The sequence below is a fragment of the Chrysemys picta genome, chromosome 12, assembly GCF_011386835.1.
Source record: "Chrysemys picta bellii isolate R12L10 chromosome 12, ASM1138683v2, whole genome shotgun sequence".
Classification (NCBI taxonomy): domain Eukaryota; kingdom Metazoa; phylum Chordata; order Testudines; family Emydidae; genus Chrysemys; species Chrysemys picta.
The window spans coordinates 13,674,039-13,695,243 of record NC_088802.1 but is presented as its reverse complement, the minus strand read 5'-3'; the positions used below and the strand labels follow the sequence as shown (position 1 = coordinate 13,695,243).

General features: G+C 48.7%; 1 protein-coding gene across 2 annotated transcripts; it reads left to right on the top strand.

Annotated features, from left to right (window-relative positions):
• Positions 1-7,065: 7,065 nt before the first annotated feature.
• LOC135974999 (zinc finger protein 585A-like) lies at positions 7,066-20,857 on the top strand. Of its 2 annotated transcripts, XM_065564832.1 has the most exons (5): positions 7,067-7,256; positions 13,088-13,280; positions 13,809-13,935; positions 14,538-14,651; positions 14,977-20,857. In XM_065564832.1, exons 2-5 carry the CDS (start codon positions 13,257-13,259, stop codon positions 17,175-17,177), a joined length of 2,466 nt encoding a protein of 821 aa, XP_065420904.1. In that variant the 5' UTR covers positions 7,067-7,256; positions 13,088-13,256; the 3' UTR covers positions 17,178-20,857. The 2 variants fall into 2 exon arrangements, with proteins under 2 accessions (XP_065420905.1, XP_065420904.1); XM_065564833.1 differs by lacking the exon at positions 13,088-13,280 and having other exon boundaries at positions 7,066-7,256.
• Positions 20,858-21,205: the final 348 nt, after the last annotated feature.

The following is a 21,205-nucleotide window of genomic DNA, read 5'->3' as shown; positions in this document are numbered from 1 at the left end:
TATAGGAGAAGTGCACTTTCTTAGTAAACTGTAGCAGTTTCCCAATAGAGTTTTCTTATGGACTTATTTATTAAGCAAAAATTAAGATTGGGAGTCTGATTTCAATTATGTAAATTTTCAGTTTTAGTTAACTGTGGAACTATTGCAGCTACTTTTATTTTACTCCTGCCTTCATAAAGAGCTACCGAGTTATAACAGATAATTACAGAGACTAAAGTACATGTTTTAATATAATTAGGACCAGGCCACCCAAGATGAAAACTACACCATGGAAGAGTCCTACAACCCGGTATTTGAGGCCAATCCCTTTATCAATAAGAAGACCAAGAAGACCAGCACCATTCATATTCTGGTTTTGGATAAAACACCTGATATTGCCTACATCATAGAAACCTTCCTCCCTCCAAGCCTACATCCCACTACCCCCTGTTGTCAGATGCTACCAGTGTGGTGCTCTGGTTGCTCCTATGTTGATATCACTCGGCTGCGTGCGTGTGTTCCCTCTGTGTGCTGCCCCAGCTCTGCAGATAGCTGACACCGCAAACCCGATGAGAACCCCCAATGACCACAGACTCTAGTAAGGTACGAAGGCACCTCGGCCAGGTTTATTGCGATCCTGACACAATTGCAGTTCCCCGTAGATTACTTAGTCTACCGGGCATACTACGAGAAAGTTCCTCTCGGCAATTGACTCAGCTCAGTCAGTGGCGGGACTTTCCACTGCCCCCTCGGCTGCACAAAGACACCACCCCAGGGATACATTCTTATAGACAGGTACAAACAAGTTACACATCACTCCTGACGTATTGAGGTGCAACCCCTCTACGCAGCAAGGTACAACCCCTCTATGTAGTAAGGTGCCGCCTCTCACCTTGTACATGTTGGTTCGATCAAAACAACTCTATCCATCATATTACCCTTTTGCCCCTGTCATTGGGATGGGTCGGCCTGTTCCATGTTATCTGTGGAATGTTCCAGTATAGTGTATGTTCTGATATCTGGTGTCCAGGATCTTTTAAGTATGTCTTTTTTTGCAGCATCAGCCCTTTCCTTGCCAGCTTCTGGGAGCAGGGCCTGCCTCTGGCTCACAGCTTAACTTTGCTTTATGTTAGCTAAGTCTTGACCATTATTTTAGTTCAGGCCTGATACTGGGCCTTTATCAGGGCCTTCACTTACTACACCCCCTTTGGCAATAACGTAACTATTAAACAATTTCTGAATCAGTAGTCTTTCTTCCCAATTTAGTTTTAACAAAGAAAGCTGCAATGTAAGTAGCTATGGGAGATAACAGTGCAACTACTAGGTATTGGTGGGGGAAAGTGTGCTAGTAATGTCCTTGATATACTGGTCTGTTAAGTGTTATTGCTTTTAATATGCTAATGCAAACACTGTAATAGAGTATTAATGTCCCAATGTACTGTAGCTTGTTTTCACTTACCGTAATACTCGAAGTGGTGCCTGTGAAGCTTTCTTAAAAGCTGACACTACAGCAGTGATATTCCCAAGCCAGCATGCGTAGGGCTGGGGGTGGGGAAGGGGAGTGCATCTAGGTATAAGTAACATCTCGCACAGCAAACAGGAACTTTTCCACAGTTCATTGCAATTTGGGAAGTGTGATTATTATACCTTGTCTTACAAACACCAAACACCATTACATATGCACAAGGTCAATAATTCCTCCCATATATACAGAGTTGTGCTTCTGCATATAGTATCTGAGATGAATATTGAGCTCCCAGCTCTTCAGGAAGCAGTAAAGAGTCATCACCTAAGCCACAGGTTGAATCCTATTGCAAACAGTATGGGTGAGACACGAGGCATTCTGAAGCAAGAGGAGATTACTGGAAAACTTTCAATAAGACACAGAAAACAAACTTTCCTAGGTTTTGTTTCTGTCGGATTTATTGTATTATGTGTAGTAAGTGTTTAATATAAAAATCAAGTAGTAGGGTTTACAATGCTTTAACAAGAGATTATTCTATTACCATTATCCAGTCAACTTGCACACTACTATTTTGAATTAGTGATAATTCAGAGAGAGAGAAAGAAAAAAGCTGAATTTAGAGAATAATTGTTAACCAGATTCTTGGTTATTCACCAGCCACCTGGTCTCACCGCCTGTATAGCACAGACATAGAACTTTCCCAAAATAATTCCTAGAGGATAGCTTTTAGAAAAAGACCATAACCCTTAGTATATTGTTAATCGTTAATTACTCTCACCATTGAAAAGGTATGCCTGATATCCAGCCTGAATTGGTCTAGCTGCAACTTCCAACCCTTGGCTCATGCTCTACCTTTCTCTGCTAGACTGAAGTGCCCATTATTAACTATTTGTTCCCCATGTAGATACTTACAGTCTATAACCAAGTCACTTCTTTCCTTCTTTTTGTTAAGCTAAATAGATTGAGGTCCTTGAGTCGATCACTATAAGGCATGTTTTATAATCCTTTAATCAGTCTGAAGACTCAACAGTTTATCAATATCCTTCTTAAACTGTGCACACCAGAACTGCACACAGTATTCCAGCAGTGGTTGCACCAGTGCCAAATACAGAGATAAAATAACCTCTCTACTCCTGCTTGAGATTCCCCTATTTAGGCATCTGGTCACCCTATTTCTGTATGCATTTCCCCAGGTTTTTTTGTAAAAATCAAAACTGAACTGCCCCAGAAATTCTGGCATGTGGAATCATCGTGAAACTCGCATGGCTCCAACCCTGCCGATGAACCTTTAGATCCACTGCACAGACTTCTGCCACTTGAGCTAATGGAGTAAGTGATGGCAGAGGGAGAAGGGTGTCATCCTATATGTGATAGACCAGCTCTATAGGGGGATGAGACACTTTTTTTGCCACTGCATTTCACAGATATCTGCTGACAGAAGAGGAACTGTGAAACTCAGGAATCCTGGGTCTATTCCAGGCTCCTGAGTGGCGTGGTCTCTAGTAGTCAAAGACCCTTCTTCCCCGTCCCCTCCAGTCTATGTCTATCCTATTGCTGTCTAACCTGCCCCAGCTCCTCATCCGATTTCAACTGCCCCCCACTACCGCTCTGGATTCCTTGTCCCAGTTTCCTGGTCCTGTCTCACTCTCCTCTCTCCCCGCCCCCATCCCTCAGATGGGATGTTCGTTCCAGACTGGCAAAATTATAAGGCTTCCCAACATTTCAACATTTCCCATTCTAAATTTTTGGTTGCTTAACTCTAGGCTAGCTCTGCCTACAACAAAGCATATTCAGAACCTCTGATTAAAGGGATTATAAGTGTAGCAACCTCCATTATAGCTAGTCACCAAGGATTGAACCCGAGCCATCCAGACTTAAAAGCATGAGCTTCTACTACTTGAGTTCAAGATATAACTCCCTTAGCTGGTAGCTATACAGTTATCCTCTAAAAATCCAGCAGAGGAGGGCACAAACACATGTTGGACAGTGAATTACAAAAGTGCCAAATATTATTATTAGACCTGCAATACTTTTCACAATGAACATCAGCGGGGGATAAACTGGGAGTTTAAGAATATTTGGAAAACAATTTTAGAATAACATTCAGTGCTGTGGTTTAAAAGAAAAAAAACCTGTTAAAACTCATAACTCAGCAGTATTTAGTGTTTGAAAAAAAACAATTTTTGGAGTTATGGGATACAAGTTAAGAATGTTGAAACAGGAAGATGTTATGCTTAGTTACCACTTGGGCAAGGCGGCGTGCTATGTAATACTTGCAAGATTTCACTGTAATGTTTTACAATATATAGCAGTGCAATACTGATTCCATTGATATTGTTGAGCAATTCATGCTGATTTTATTTCAGCCCACATCTTAATAGTTTTCAATACTATAGATCACAATTTTCAGCTCAGTTGGTCTGAACATGCAGAGCTTTAAAACTGCTATGCTCTAAACTGTATATTAACTACAGTTTTATAAACCTGCATGTCAGAGAACTGTGTGCCACTACTACTAGACAGTGGCACAAGGCAATTCAGTGTGAATCACAGAAATGTAGGAGTGGAAGGGACATCAACAGGTCACCTAGTCAAACCCCTGCACTGAGGCAGGACTGAATAATAACAACACTAGACCATCCTTGACAGGTGTTTGTCTAACCTCTTAAAAAACTCCAATGACTGCTATTCCATAACCTCTCTAGGTAATTTGTCCAGTGCTTAACTACCTTTACAGTTAGGAAGTTTTTCCTAATGTCTAACCTAAATCTCCCTTGCTACAATTTAAGCCCATTGCTTCTTTTTCCTGCATGTCCTGAGTGGGACGGGGGTGAGTCCAGGCAATGGGAGTGGGAGGAGGGAGGTCGAGGAAGTCGGTGGGTGTGTGGGGATGGACCAGGGGAAGCAGGGTGGAGGAACTGAGGGGGACAGGACTGGGACTGGGGGAGTCTGGCGGGCTAAGGGGGATGGGACAGGACTGGGATGGGGGGAGCAGGGTAGGGGCTGAGGGGAGTATGAATGGGACAGGGTAGAAAGCTGTGTAGAGTGGGGCGGGGCGGGGGAGACAATGGGGCTGGGCTGGGGAGGGTCGGGGGGTTTGGGAGAGGGACAGGGTCTGGAGGGGATGAGACAGAGGGGAGCAGGACTGGAATGGGGGGAAGTTGAGGGGGTGGGACAGCAGGGGGAGCGATGGGGGTGGGATGACGGGAGAGGCTGAAGAAGAGATTTGGGGTAGGGCAGGGACTGAGGGCAGTGGGTTCAGGGTGGGAGGTACAGGGGGGACTGCGGGGGAGGCTGAGGGAACAGGGTCAGGGTGGGGGCTGAGGGCAGTGGGTTGGGTCTACACTGGCACCTCTCAGCATTGCTGTGCCGGGCGGCAGACCTGCGCCAGCTCTACCCTGCTGGCAATGGAAGAGTCCTCAGTGGAAACGCAGACTTCATGACACAGACCCTCCTCGTCCCTATAATCCTGATGCTCCTCTGGTCAGTCGCTAGGCTCTTGTCACTTTCAAACCCAGGCAGGGTACCTGGATCTTTTTTAGTTCTCAGGTTAAGAAAAGCCTCTGCATTTTGTGAGGGCTTCAGCATTCACATTCCTACTTGACAAACTGTCTGCCTGACACATTGCTCCCAGGGCATTCATCTTTATTCATTATCGGCAGGTCCGTCAGATTAACAAGCAACACAGGGGGAAGCAACACAATGGTGTCAAGGATTTTTAATTTTTCAAATCACTTTGGCCTCAACAGGGATAACAGCAAATCTGGACAGAGCAGATGGGTGTCAGGATGGGTTTAGGTATTTATTTATTTATTTTTTTAAGTGAAAATGTTTGGGTCTGAGCAAAGGCTGCAAACTTCCCTTTGGAAACCTCTGTTGATCTTTTGCCTCAGGGGCTAACGACAGCCTGGAATCGGACAGCCTGGAATCTGGGACAGATTTCCACATCCATGCAGGGTGAGATGATCGGAGGGAGGGGAGGGGAAGGACTGTGGGGGAGGCTGTTGGAACAGGGGCAGGGACTGAGGGCAGTGGATTGAGGGTGGAGGGGACAAGGGGGACACTGCTGGGGAGGCTGAGGGAACAGAGTCAGGGTGGGGGCTGAGGGCAGTGAGTTGGGTGAGATGATCGGGGGGGAGGGGAGGGGCTGTGGGGAAGGCAGAGGGAACAGGGTCAGGGTGGGGGCTAAGGGCAGTGGATTGAGGGTGGGGGGCACAGAGAGGACACTGCAGGGGAGGCTGAGGGAACAGAGTCAGGGTGGGGGCTGAGGGCAGTGTGTCGGCTGAGATGATCAGGGGAGGGGAGGGATTGTGGGGGAGGCAGAGGGAACAGGGTCAGGGTGGGGGCTGAGGGCAGTGGATTGAGGGTGGGGGGCACAGGGAAGTCACTGCGTGGTAGGCTGAGGGAACCGGGTCCGGGTGGGGGCTGAGGGCAGTGGGTCTGAGGGGAGTCCCCCCAAGAGGGACCTGCCAGGGGGCCAGGTGAGCCCAGCAGTGCTTACCTGGAGCGGCTCCCAGGAAGCATCCAGCAGGCAGGTCCCGCTCTGGCTCCTAGCCTAGTGGGGTCGCTTCACTGGTGGGTCGGGTCGGGTGTAGCGACGGAAACCGCACCCAGTTGCAAAACAGGAGGGTTTCTATACGTGCCGTCACACCTGCTATTGTGGCTGGGGGTTAGGGTGTGGGAGAGTAGGTCTCTAGTGGGTCTGGGGGGTGGTGCTGTGCAGTGGGGGTTGGGGAGAACTGTGTGTGTTCGAGGGGCTGTGTAGTGGGGGAGATCAGTGTGTGTTGGGGTGCTGGGAAGTGTGGGGGCTCTGTGCGGGGCACTGTGCAGTTGTGGCCTTTGGGCAGTGGGGGGCACTGGGCAGTGAGGGAATCTGTGGGGGGGCTCTGGGCGGCGAGGTGCAGGGCACTGTGCAGTTGTGGGAGGGCTGTGGGGGGTCTCCAGCTAGGGGGCCTGGGCAGTGAGAGGATCTGTGGGGGGATTCTGAGTGGGTGGGGGAGTGGTCTGTGGGAGGGCACTGGGCATGGGGGTTTGTGGGGGTCTCTGGGTGGTGTGGCACTGGGCATAGGGAGTCAGAGGGGTGCTGGGCAGGGGGGTAGCACAGGGGCTTGGGGGATGACAAGAGGCGGGGGCAGCCTTTGACATACTCGTGGGGCCCACTTGCCCCCGCCCCGGGCAGCCCTGGCCCTGGCCCTGCAACACTTGTATAGGATAGAGAGGAGCTGCGGTGATTAAGCTTTGATAGGCTAGGAATTGGAGGCCTGTGCCTTTAAGACCCCAGTCCCAGGAACCCGCCCTCTGCTCCGGGGCTGTGCAGCATCCTGTGAGCAGAACGAAAACAGCTTCTGCACCCCCCACACCCCTAGATTAGCGAGCACAGTGGGTGGCTCATCCCACGGGGTCACTGTTCCTCCCTCTCCCCTCCCTAAACGGGGGTTTTGTCCCTGCACGGGGTCTGGCAGCGTCTCCACCCCTCTCCCCCCGGGCTTAACCCCAGCTCCCACACCCCACCCCTGACTTTTCCCCTTCAGCCCCTCTGCTGCTCACTCCAGTAGCTTGAGTCTCCCCGCCAGTAAATTACTGTCTCCTGCTCAGACCCTGACAGCCCCGTGCTGCGCTTTGCCCCCTTAATCCTTTTAACTCCTCCAAAGAGGAGGCAGCAAATCGTAAGCAGAAGTAAGGGCAGAGAGAGGGCAGTGGCTACAGCGAAGGGTACTGGGCATGCTCAGTTTGGGTGCGCATGCTCAGTACACCCAAGTAGGGAATTGGGAGCGAGAGCTGTTTGTGTAGGTTCACCCCGCTCGCAGGGAAGGTAAGAGAGACCGGCCCCGTCACCCCCGGGCTGCTCCCAGCGGAGCTGGCTGCGATTCCCTGCCCGGGGCCCGGGAAAACTGCCGCCAGCTCCCGGTGTGTGCGGGGCGGGGGGAGCCCGGCCGGGCCGTGCTGGGGCTGGGACAGAGGCATGTGGGGGACTGAGGGGGGTGGGAGCCGGGGTGCAGGGGGTAGAAGACCCCCAGATGGGGTGAGCCAGCTGCAGTGGTTGCAAAAATAAGGGGGGGTGGGGTAGAGGGGCTTTTCCTCCCCCCTTCCCAGGATCTCAGCTCCCATTTCCCAGAGCCGTGTCCTTAAAGGCCCAGTGCATCGCAGAGCCTGGACAGGGCCCCTCTCCTGTATAAGATGCCACTGAGCTGCTAATGACAGGTTTCAGAGTAGCAGCCGTGTTAGTCTGTATCCGCAAAAGGAACAGGAGTACTTGTGGCACCTTAGAGACTAACAAATTTATTAGAGCATAAGCTTTCGTGGACTTCTGCTCTAATAAATTTGTTAGTCTCTAAGGTGCCACAAGTACTCCTGTTCTTTGAGCTGTTAATGGAGACTTGATCCAGGGAAATATTTACAGCCCCCCCCCACGAAAAAATATCATTGTCACAGGTACTTACTTTTAGTGTTTAAAATAATCCAGTTCACAGTTTCTATGTTTGTAAAGCCACCCAGCGCCTCATAAATGTGTCTTAGCCAGGATGCCTGGTCCCCTGCGTTTGACTCCTCTTGGAATCCAGTCTGTGCAGTTTCACGCCTTTAAATTAGTTTCTTTTAAAAATATTATTTCTATTACTCAGAGCTCTTCATCCTAAACTTCATTAACATTGTGCAGAGGGACGTCATTGTGCCATGGAATTCATATTCTTAATAGCAAATAATCATGGGAAATATTAACAGTTGCTAGTAGCTTGACAATCACATCTCAGGGTGATACTGTAACAGTTCCTGTTTCTATTGCACTATTGTAATTTGAGTTCAGTGCTGACTGATTTAAATACATAAATAAATTTTGTTTTTCTTTTATTACCTTGTTGTGTCTGGCCCTTTGAGGCATACTAGCTTCATGCTTTTACAGCTTCCCTTTCCAAAGGATCCATATATCTAGAATGGCCGTACAATCCTGTAACATTCGATGCCATTTTGCACTTAGCTGTACCTTAACCAATCATTTTACTAAAATTTTACTAACCAATCCTAACATTGTAACAAAATTCTCCATCGAATCATACCCCACTCCCTTAATTAGTTTACACCTACCAAAATCAATTATGTAACAGACAGAAACAATCAAAGAAACAGACAGAGATCATACAGACAAACAAGAGGGAAGTGGGGATGATAGAGACAAAAAAATAAAGAAATGACAGGTTTCAGAGTAGCAGCCGTGTTAGTCTGTATCCGCAAAAAGAAGAACAGGAGTACTTGTGGCACCTTAGAGACTAACACATTTATTAGAGCATAAGCTTTCGTGGACTACAGCCCACTTCTTCGGATGCATATATGCTTATGCTCTAATAAATGTGTTAGTCTCTAAAGTGCCACAAGTACTCCTGTTCTTCTTTTTAATAAAGAAATGAGGATTTCCCAACCACAACTATTGATAAGTGGTTTGGAATGCTACCAAACTCAGTTTTCTTTAACCATTTTAAGATCTGTTTCTTTATCTGGTGATAGTGGGGGCTATTAGGACAGGGTCTCCTTTTTAACAGCCTGATACTGCATTGATTTAATGCAATTTAGAAGGAATGTGATCATGTGACTTCCTGCTTCTTAGCTCAGGGCTCCTGCTCTCCTAATATGGCTGCAGACAAAGGCCATAGGCCTCACAATATGGCTACAAGAAAAGGCCTTATCCTTACAGGAGCAATCAGTGGAATCCCTCATTCACGGCATCAGGAAGGGAATTGCACTCGATGCAGTAACTGGTCACAGGGATGGTAAGAGATACAAGCAATGGTAGCCCCTCTGCCCCATGGGGTAGGAGAGCATGAGGCACTGAACATTTTTCCTGGAACTGGTGAAATGAGCTTTGGGGGTGAGCAGGGGACTAACCCCTCAGGGATCAGAAGCTACAAGGCAAATATCCACAGGCACCCGGGCTGCCTAGGGCCCTGGTCTGATTTACGTGCAGGATTCAGATCTCAGCCACGCTGGTGACAATCCAGAGTCACTGCTGGGTATGAAGTATCAGGGGGTAGCCATGTTAGTCTGTATATACAAAAACAACAAGGAGTGTGGTGGCACCTTAAAGACTAAGAGATTTATTTATGCATCCAAAGAAGTGAGGTTTTTACTCACGAAAGCTTATTCCCAAATAAATCTGTTAGTCTTTAAGGTGCCACCAGACTCCTTGTTGTTTTTGCTGGGTATGGCAGGGGGTAAGTGTAGATGGGCCAATGGGATCAGTCTCTGCCGGCCGTTACCAGTTTTGCCCATTACTTTGGTGTACACTCATTTATTAGGGTTACTTTTCGGGGGGGGGGGAATTCTGTAATTCTATCAATGTACTGCTTGTGTCACCTGTGTTCTCATAGAGTGCTCTACTTCTCTCTGCTACAAGTCCCCTCCCAGTGTAGCTATCCTGCAGGACATAGGTTCCCCAGGGCTGGGTTCTTCCAGCCCCAGAATCAGATGCGCGCACGCACACACACACAGGGCCGGGTTAATCAGCACTCCCAAGCTGACCCCTTTTATATCCCTGGACTCAGCAGGCTGGGTTGAGCAGCACCTCCAAGTTCCCACCCTCGTGCCCCAGGTTCAGCACGTCCCTGTCTCCACTTTCACGTTACAGTCGTTCTGGTAGTAACCCACTTGATGAGCAAACCCCACAGGATTTTTGGGTGCTGCGGGGATCTTTAGTTTAGGTACGAGGAGGAGCGTTGCTGCAGCACAACTGGGGTAGCCACAAACACCCACGGGCAGTGAGGGGGGGGTGGGGAGAGGGAGAGCGAAGCAACCAGCTTAACCATGAAAGTTATTTATTGCCAGGTAATAACCATACGGGAGCCAAACAAAACAGTTATAATATTAAATCTAACTTAATTTTGATTATAAAAGTCAGGTTTAGAAAACTGTAACTGATCACACAAGTCAGGGTCAGAAGGCTATACCGAGAGAGAGACAGAGCTGGGTTCTCACCACTCCATGATGCTTTAATCGATCGGGGCTCCCAGGAGATGGTGGTAGCTGAGGGTCTGGAGTGCTGGAGACAGGCAGAGCCCCCAGCACGATCAGTCAGGAGAAGATGAAGTCCCAATGGAACTGATGCAGATTTTGGATCCAGGCATCAGAGCACTTACTTGAGCGTGGGTAGGGGGTTTTGTAGGGAAACAACAATGGTTCAAGGGAGATCACTAGATTTGTTTATGTGTAAACTGATGGCTCAAGAGCGTATACCAAAGTTGTTTTGTTCAAGCTAGACAATAGGAACTGACCATTCCTGGTTATGGGTGGTGTTCCTTCCAGGGAGCTCACAATGCAATTAGGCAGCATCAATATTTTGGATACCAATAAAGGATTTATTAAAGCTAATGTAAAAAAAATTACATAACACACAGGTTAAGAAAAGAGTGCGTGTACATCTGGGTTTAGTGCTCAGATTATCCACAAATACAAAGTTCATTTTAAAAGTCAAAGATAATGAAATACATAATTAGCAATAACTCAAATTTAGGGGAATAAATTTAACAATACAGTTTAGATATTAGAATCCAAATACTTGGGTAAGTCACTCATGAAAAGTTATACAGAGAGTTGTTTGTCAAAAGCAAATATATCAATGAGCCTAAATTGTCTCTCAGTAATTGAGAATTTGCAGGCGTGGATTCATTAACATCTGGAGCAGAGACTCCCCCATGATGCATTGCTTCCTTGTTTTTCTGGTCCCAGAGTTCAGTGCAGTTCTTGCTTTGGAATCTCTGTTCTCCAGTCTGTATGCTAATTGAGGTGCCGCCCTGTCCCATCTTCTATGCAAATGAGGCTAGCGGAGTTGCCTTAATCCTGTCACCCTTGTCTGGAGGGGTTAAGTGTGTCTCCCATGACCTTTTCATTGCTTTCTTATAAGTCTTCTGACTTGGTTCAAGCAGAGGCTGGAGTAGGGTGACCAGACAGCAAATGTCAAAAATTTGGGACAGGGAGTGGGGGTAATAGGAGCCTATATAAGAAAAATACCCAAAAATCAGGACTGTCCCTATAAAACCGGGACATCTGGTCACCCTAGGCTGGAGGGGCGGGGTCCTTGATGAGTCAAACAGGCTGCATACTGTGCCCTGGTTAGCTAACACTGGCTGTCCCTGGGGGCTGGGGGTAGAGTCCAGGGCAGCTAGTTAATCGGGTGTTGCCACCAAAGGGCTCTGGTTATTGCTAAGGGAGAGGAGGCGGCGGGTGTGTGTCTCTTCTCAGGATATTAGAGCTCTGGAGTTGAGCTTCCCTGGGTCCGAAGCTGCTGCCTCCTGCATTTTGGTCTGGGAGCCCAAACCTAGAAGCTGCTTCTTACCCAGCAGAGGAGAGACCTTTGTTAAATCCCCTCTGTGTCCAGCCCAGGTGGGGACTTGCTGTGGTGGCTGGAACCAGCCCCTGGTGCAGGCCCGGGTTCTGCACACACCAGCCCCCGAGCCGAAGCCTGCAGGTATTGGAGAGACCTGGGGGTAAAGGGCTGGGACTGGGCAGGAAAGTGACTCAGCACAAAGGGCCCCTTTCAGGGACTGGATGGTGAGTTTGGCTCCCTGTGTGTCTGCGAGTCCCAGAGCTGCTGCCCCCATGGACACAGCCAGGTTCATACCCCTGTTAGCAGTGGCAGTGACTGAGCTGCCTAATCATAGAATCAAAGAATATGAGGGTTGGAAGGGATCTCAGGAGATCATCTAGTCTAACCCCCTGCTCAAAGCAGGACTAATTCCTAACTAAATCATCCCAGCCAGGGCTTTGTCAAGCCGGGCCTTAAAAAACTCCAAAGAAGGAGACTACACCACTTCCCTAGGTAACGCATTCCAGTGCTTCACCACCCTCCTAGAGAAAAAGTTTTTCCTAATATCCAACCTAGACCTCCCCCACTTCAACTTGAGATCATTGCTCCTTGTTCTGTCATCTGCCACCACTGAGAACAGCTGAGCTCCATCCTCTTTGGAACCCCCCCCCCTCAGGTAGTTGAAAGCAGTTATCAAATCCCCCCTCATTCTTCTCTTCAGGAGAATAAACAATCCCATTTCCCTCAGCCTCTCCACATAAGTCATGTGCTCCAGACCCCTAATCATTTTTGTTGCCCTTCGCTGGACTCTTTCCAATTTTTCCACATCCTTCTTGTCTGGGACCAAAAACTGGACACAGTATTCCAGATGAGGCCTCACCAACGTCTAATAAAGGGGAACGATCAAATTCCTTGATCTGATGGCATGAGAGCAAAGGCCCAGGACAATGGTGCAGTCGCCGGTTTTCCTAAGGGAAAAGGATAAAAAGGGACAGAGGAGAGACTGGAAGGGGAAACCAGGAACAACAAAAGGGGGAGGGAGGTTCCCAGATCCCAGACCTGCCCAGATCCATTCCCTGCATCCCCCTGGGAACAAGGGGAGGAGCTGAGAGAGGAAAAGCCAGTTCCTGACTTGGCTGAACACCACACTACTTGGGGGGGAAGGGGAGAGTTAGAGGGGTGACACGACAATGTCAGGGGGAATCCCCCAAGGTGGCTCATTTGGTTCTGCTCTTTTTCCAGCATTGGGCTCAGAGACTCTCTTATGGGAAGAGTTTAAAAGTGCCCCTTGGGGTTTAGTTCTGCTGGGAGGGCCCTGGCCTGGGTGTTAATGAACTAACTGGGTTTCTTTCCAGTGTGGAAGAGTCCAGAGCATCTCTCTGCAGGACGAGAACCTGGGGGAATCAGGCTGTAACATGCACTCAAGCCCCCTCTGAAACCTTCCCAATCGCCCCCGACAGGCTGAGGAATCACATCCAGATTTCACTCAAGATCGTCCCATCTTCCAGGGGACAGGGAAGGGAAATGGCCGTGATGGAGTCAGCTCAGGTAGTGGATTTTCAGGGAGCTGCTGGACGGCGGGAGGGAGAGGCAGGGAGGAGACAGGGTGTGATAAACCTGCTGATTTACTGAGTAGGAGAGGGCATACCACCATTTGTCAAAGAGGTCATAACCCTCCTGGGCAGTGCTGGGAACATTTTCCATACTCCCAGTGCTGGAGCCTGAACCCACTGGCCAGAGGCTGCTGTGAAATATGAAGGGAAGCTTTTGGGATTCCTGTCCCTGTCCCTGGCTCAGTGCTCTGCTTCCCATATCAGCCTGTGGCTGGCAAGTGTGTGGTAATTGGTAAATGAGAAGACCCTGCCCTCCTCCATCTGCTGCTGGGGGGACTAGGAAGTCTCACCTTCTCCCCGCCTCATGAACACTCCTGGCGCTCTGAGCAGGGAGGGGGTGGGATTCTGCTACTCTGGTCCTCCCAGAGCTTACAAGAAGTTTTTTTTCTTTCTTCCTCTCCTGTGACTAGTGGGATTGTGGCTGGGGCAGCAGGGGCTGAGTGGGGGTCTCTTGTTGTTTCAGTTGCCGGTGACCTTCGAGGAGGTGGCTGTGTATTTTACCCAGGGTCAGGGAGCTCTGCTGGACCCCAGTCAGAGAGCCCTCTACAGGGACGTCATGCAGGAGAACTATGAGATGGTGACCTCGCTGGGTAAGGGATTCCTGTCCCCTCGGTTATTAGAAGCCGTGAGGTCTTCATTTCTGACTCTGGTCAGGTTCTTCCCTGGTCAGTTAGATTGGAGGGGAATGGGTTCCAGAATGTGCAGCTGCCACGTGAGAGGGACTTTCATTGGGACACGGGTATCAAAACCTAATGGACATGCGAAACCATGCCTACCCCTCCAGCATTCGGGGGGCAGAAGTCATTCATTGTGCTGTCTGTATTGTTTCTTACTGACGCACAAAATCCCTCTTCATTTCCCTTCTTGGGAATAGCTCAAGCCGTGGGGAAGACTCTGGACTCTGCAGATTTAGAAATAGGAAGTGGTCTAACTCCAGAGCTGTGTGCGCATCAGCAAGGCCCAACAGCACATAGATCCTGTGAACTCCTTGTGAGGGCGTAACAATTCCCCCCACCTCCCCAGACGTCTGCTTCTCCCAAGAGGCCTCAGTGATCATGTTCCCGTGCTGTTGGATTCCATGTTCCCCCAGCAGATCATGGTGAGAGGTACCACTCACAGAATGCCCTTTGTGACAGAAAATCTTCCAATCCTCCATGTGCCCCGACCTTGTCTCTTTTCACTCCCTGTTCAGGATTTCCCATTCCCAAACCTGAACTGATCTCCCACCTGGAACGAGGGGAAGAACTGTGGGTCCCGGATCTCCAGGTCTATGAGGAAAGAGAGATCCTGAGAGGCAATCGCACAGGTGAGGACTGAAACAGAAACCATCTGATGAATGAAGGAAAAAGCTGAGAATCCCAAAAATATGCTGTGAGTAAGAGCCCTTAGTTCTTCCTCACCTCAACCAGGGCTGTAGTCAACAGATACCATTCACGGCTTTCCACGCGTCCTGTTAGCTGCAGGAGTTTCCTTCCCAACTTTCCATCCCTGGGAGTGTTTGGGTGGGATCTGGAGGCAAAATCCAGTTGCTCAGTCTTCACAGTGTTAACATATTGGGTTTTCCCTTGGTGCTATTCCTCTTTCTCCCCTGCACAATGACTCCTGTCTGTATTGTCTCTATCTCCCAACAGGTGATGAGACAGTGGATGAAAAGAAGGATGGGAATCATCATGAGGAAGTTCCTGGGCAAGTGGAACCACAGGGGACCGTTGTGGGAAGTGCTGAAGGGAGTTTATCCCAGTGCTTGGAAGAGGGAGAAGACTGGGGAAATTGGCACAAGTCAGAGAGGCGACTGAAAAACCACCCAAGGAAGAAAGTGGATGAATCTATTATATGTGGGGGAGGAGACAAGGATCCCACAGCCCAGCAGACCAATCCTAAGGAAGAGAAACCCTATCAGTGCCTCGAATGTGGAAAAGGGTTCATTTTCAGATCACTGCTTGTGACACATCAGACAATCCATACTGGAGGGAAACCCCTTCAATACTTGGCCCATGGGGAAAGCTTCAATAACTGCTCAGATCTTAATAACCATGGGAAAAGCCACATGGGAGAGAAACCCTATCAATGCCTCGAATGTGGAAACTGTTTGAATTGGAAATCAGAATTAATTACACATCAGAGAATCCAGACAGGGGAGAGACCCCATAAGTGCTTGGACTGTGGGAAAAGTTTCATACAGAGGTCAGACCTTACTAAACATCAGGCCATCCACACTGGAGAGAGACCACATAAGTGCTTGGACTGTGGGAAAAGTTTCATACAGAGGTCAAATCTTATTGAACATAAAGGAATGCACACAGGAGAGAGACCCCACAAGTGCCTGGACTGTGGGAAAAGTTTCATACGGAGGTCATACCTTGTTAAACATCAAGCAATCCACACAGGAGAGAGACCCCATAAGTGTTTGAACTGTGGAAAAAATTTCATACGAAGGTCACACCTTGTTAAACATCAGTCAGTCCACACAGGAGAGAGACCACATAAGTGCTTAGACTGTGGGAAATGTTTCAGGAACAGATCATCCCTTTCTAAACATCAGGCAATCCACACAGGAGAGAGACCCCACAAGTGCTTGGACTGTGGGAAAAGTTTCATACAGAGGTCACACCTTATTAGACATCAGGAAACCCACACAGGAGAGAGACCACATAAGTGTTTGAACTGTGGAAAAAATTTCATACGAAGGTCACACCTTGTTAAACATCAGGCAATCCACACAGGAGAGAGACCACATAAGTGCTTAGACTGTGGGAAATGTTTCAGGAACAGATCATCCCTTTCTAAACATCAGGCAATCCACACAGGAGAGAGACCCCACAAGTGCTTGGACTGTGGGAAAAGTTTCATACAGAGGTCACACCTTATTAGACATCAGGAAATCCACACAGGAGAGAGATCCCACAAGTGCTTGGACTGTGGAAAAAGTTTCATACAGAGGTCAAACCTTGTTAAACATCAAGCAATCCACACAGGAGAGAGACCCCATAAGTGTTTGAACTGTGAGAAAAAATTCCTACGGAGGTCAGACCTTGTTAAGCATCAGGCAATCCACACAGGAGAGAGATCGCACAAGTGCTTGTACTGTGGGAAAAGTTTCATACAGAGGTCAGACCTTATTAGACATCAGGCAATCCACACAGGAGAGAGACCACATAAGTGCTTGGACTGTGGGAAAAGTTTCATACAGAGGTCAGACCTTACTAAACATCAGGCAATCCACACAGGAGAGAAACCACATAAGTGCTTGGACTGTGCGAAAAGTTTCATACAGAGGTCACACCTTATTAAACATAAAGTAATCCACACAGGAGAGAGACCCCACAAGTGCTTGGACTGTGGGAAAAGTTTCATACAGAGTGCACACCTTATTAAACATAAAGCAATCCACACAGGAGAGAGACCCCACAAGTGCTTGGACTGTGGGAAAAGTTTCATACAGAGGTCAAACCTTCTCAAACATCAAGCAATCCACACAGGAGAGAGACCACAGAAGTGTTTGAACTGTGGAAAAGAATTCATATGGAGGTCAGACCTTGTTAAACATCAGGCAATCCACACAGGAGAGAGACCCCATAAGTGCTTAGCCTGTGGAAAAAAATTCATACGGAGGTCACACCTTGTTAAACATCAGGCAATCCACACAGGAGAGAGACCCCACAAGTGCTTGGATTGCGGGAAAAGTTTCATACAGAGGTCACACCTTATTAAACATAAAGATATCCACACAGGAGAGAGACCCCACAAGTGCTTGGACTGTGGGAAAGGTTTCATACAGAGGTCACACCTTATTAAACATCAAGCAATCCACACAGGAGCTAAACTTCTGTGACACTGGGAGAGAAAGGGTTAAGCAACTTGCATGTAATAGAAACAGTTCAACCTTTAGAGACATGTTAAAAAAGTGTGTCCATGTTAGATAAGTTAGAGCTTTGAAATGTAAACTTATTTGAAAGACCTGGAAGAAGATGGTAACTGTAGTAGTCTATAAAAAGCAACAAAGAGTCCTGTGGCACCTTATAGACTAACAGAAGTATTGGAGCATAAGCTTTTGTGGGTGAATAACCACTTTGTCAGACGCATGTGGTGGAAATTTCTAGAGGCAGGTATAAATATGCAGGCAAGAATCTGCCTAGCGATAATGAGTTTGTTCAATCAGGGAGGATGAGGCAATCTTCTAGCAGTTGAGGTGTGAACACCAAGGGAGGAGAAACTGCTTTTGTAGTTGCCTAGCCATTCACAGTCTTTGTTTAATCCTGAGCTCATTATGTCAAATTTGGAAATGAACTGAAGTTCAGCAGTTTCTCTTTGGCGTTTGGTCCTGAAGTTTTTTTCCTGCACGATCCCCTTTAAATTTGCTATTGTGTGTCCAGGGAGGTTGAAATGTTCTCCTACAGGTTTTTGTATATTGCCATTCCTAATATCTGACTTGTGTCCATTTATTCTTTTACGTAGGGATTGTCCAGTTTGGCCGATGTACATAGCAGGGGGGCATTGCTGGCACAAGATGGTGTATGCTACATTGGTGAACGTACAAGTGAATGAACCGGTGATGTTGTGGCTGATCTGGTTAGGTCCTGTGATGGTATCGCTGGTATAAATATATGGGGAGAGTTGGCATTGAGGTTTGTTGCATGGATTGGTTCCTGAGTTAGAGTTACCATGGTGCGTTGTGTGGTTGCTGGTGAGAATATGCTTAAGGTTGGCGGTTTGTTTTGTGGGCGAGGACTGGCCTGTCTCCTAAGGCCTGTGAAAGTGATGGATCTTTGTCCAGGATGAGTTGTAGATGATGATGCATTGGAGAGGTTTTAGATGAGGATTGTAGGTGATGGCCAGTGGAGTTCTGTTGGTTTCTTTCTTGGGCTTGTCCTGCAGCAGGAGGCTTCTTGGTACACGTCTGGCTCTGTTGATTTGTTTCTTTATTTCCTCGTGTGGGTATCCTAGTTTTGGGAATGCTTGGTGAAGATCTTGTAGGAGTTGGTCTGTGTCTGAGGGGTTGGAGCCAATGCGGTTATAGCTCAGCGCTTGGCTGTAGACGATGGATCATGTGGTGTGTCAGGGATGGAAGCTGGAGGCATGAAGGTAGGCATAGAGGTCGGTGGGGTGCGGTGGTGTTAACGTCACTGTCACTTATTTGTACCGTGGTGTCTAGGAAGTGGATCTTCCTTGTAGATTGGTCCATGCTGAGGTTGATGGTGGGGTGGAAACTGTTGAAATCATTCTTCAATACTTCTGTTAGTCTTTAAGGTTCCTCAGGACTCTTTGGGTATGTCTACACTACGGGAATAATCCATATAATTCGAATTTGGGAAACAGATTGTATAAAGTCGAATGTATGCGGCCACACTAAGCACATAAATTCAGCGGTGTGCGTCCAAGTACCGTGGCTAGCTTTGATTTCTGGAGCGTTGCACTGTGGGTAGCTATCCCATAGCTTTCCCATAGTTCCCGCAGTCTCCCGCGCCCATTGGAATTCTGGGTTGAGATCCCAGTGCCTGATGGGACAAAAAACATCATCGCAGGTGGTTCTGGGTACAGCCTCACCTCCTCCCTCCCTGCATGAAAGCAACAGACGGCAGACAACCATTTCGCGCCTTTTTTCCTGGGTGAACACTGCAGACTCCATACCATGGCAAACATGGAGCCCGCTCAGCTCAAGACAGCAGTCATGAACATTGTAAACACCTCACGCGTTCTCGTGGAGTTTATGCTGAGCCAGGACCAGAAAAACGAGGCGAGGAGGCAGCGGCGGCGGCAGCGCAGCGACAAGCATGATGAGGACATGGACATGGACACGGACACTGAATTCTGTGAAACCACGGGCCCCGGTGCTTTGGAGATCATGTTGTTAATGGGGCAGGTTCTATCCATCTGTCACGGAGTATTGGGGGACTCAGGGCCCTGCACCCCCGGCTTCCTGCGATTCACTGCGACTCTCAGCCAGCCAGTAAAGCAGAAGGTTTATTTGGATGACAGGAATACAGTCCAAGACAGGTCTTGCAGGCACAGACAACAGGGCCCCCCTCAGTTAGGTCCAGCTTGGGGTCCCAGGGCATCCCAGCCCACGCCCCTTTGGGGGGGGGTCAGAGCCATCTCTGCCTCCCAGCCATCTCTCCAGCCTGCTTCCAGCACTCTCCTTCAGCGACCCCTCCCACAGCCTTTGTTCAGTTTCCCGGGCCCGGAGTCACCTGGCCTCCAACCCCTTCCTGGGTTCTCATGTTACAAGCTCAGGTATGTTCCCTCGGGCAGACTCCCATCCCCCGATGCAGACCATCCTAGTCACACTCCCCTGTCAGCATTCACACACCCCAGCAAGAACAGTCCCAGTTCGTCACACCATGGAGCGCCGATTCTGGGCAAGGGAAACAAGGACAGACTGGTGGGATCGCATAGTGTTGCAGGTGTGGGATGATTCCCAGTGGCTGCGGAACTTTCGCATGCGTAAGGGCACTTTCATGGAACTTTGTGACTTGCTGTCCCCTGCCCTGATATGCCAGAATACCAAGATGAGAGCAGCCCTCACAGTTGAGAAGCGCATGGCGATAGCCCTGTGGAAGCTTGCAACGCCAGACAGCTACCGGTTAGTCGGGAATCAATTTGGAGTGGGCAAATCTACTGTGGGGGCTGCTGTGATGCAAGTAGCCAAAGCAATCACTCAGGTGCTGCTACGAAAGGTAGTGACTCTGGGAAATGTGCAGGCCATAGTGGATGGCTTTGCTGCAATGGGATTCCCTAACTGTGGTGGGGCGATAGATGGAACCCATATCCCTATCTTTGCACCGGAGCACCAGGGTACCCAGTACATAAACCGCAAGGGGTACTTTTCAATGGTGCTGCAAGCACTTGTGGATCACAAGGGACGTTTCACCAACATCAACGCGGGCTGGGCGGGAAGGGTTCATGACGCTCACGTCTTCAGGAACACTACTCTGTTTAAAGGGCTGCAGCAAGGGACTTACTTTCCGGACCAGAAAATAACCGTTGGGGATGTTGAAATGCCTATAGTTATTCTTGGGGACCCAGCCTGCCCCTTAATACCATGGCTCATGAAGCCATACACAGGCAGCCTGGACAGGAGTCAGGAGCTGTTTAACTACAGGCTAAGCAAGTGCAGAATGGTGGTAGAATGTGCATTTGGCCGTTTAAAAGGTCGCTGGCGCTCATTATTGACTCGCTCTGACCTCAGCCAAAGAAATCTCCCCATTGTTATTTCTGCTTGCTGCGTGCTCCACAATCTCTGTGAAAGTAAGGGGGAGACCTTTATGGCGGGGTGGGTTCTGATTGCGCGCAGCCAGACACCAGGGCGATTAGAAAAGCACACCAGGAAGCGCTGTGCATCAGAGAAGCTTTGAAAACCGGTTTCATGACTGGCCAGGCTACAGTGTGAAATATCTGTTTGTTTCTCCTTCATGAAAACCCGCCCCCTTTATTGACTCATTTTCTGTAAGGAACCCACCCTCCCCCTTCCCCCAGCTTGCTTTCAAACCAAATAAAGGCACTATCATTTAAAAATCATTTATTCTTTATTAATAGATTATAAAAAGAGGGAGGGAACTCGGGTTGGATTTGGGAGGAGGATAAGTGGGAAGGAAAAGGACACTAAAAAAAGGTTAAAAAAATGACAGCCTTTTGCTTGGGCTGTCCACTGGGGTGGAATGGGAAGGTGTACGGAGCCTCCCCCTCCCCCCCCCCGCGTTCTTACACGTCTGGGTGAGGAGGATATGAAACATGGGGAGGGGGGAGGGGGGTACAGAGGCTGTAGCGGCACTCTGTTTTCCTGCAGCCATTCCTGAAGCTCCACCAGACACCGGAGCATGTCTGTTTGCTCACGCAGCAGCCCCAGCATTGCATCCTGCCTCC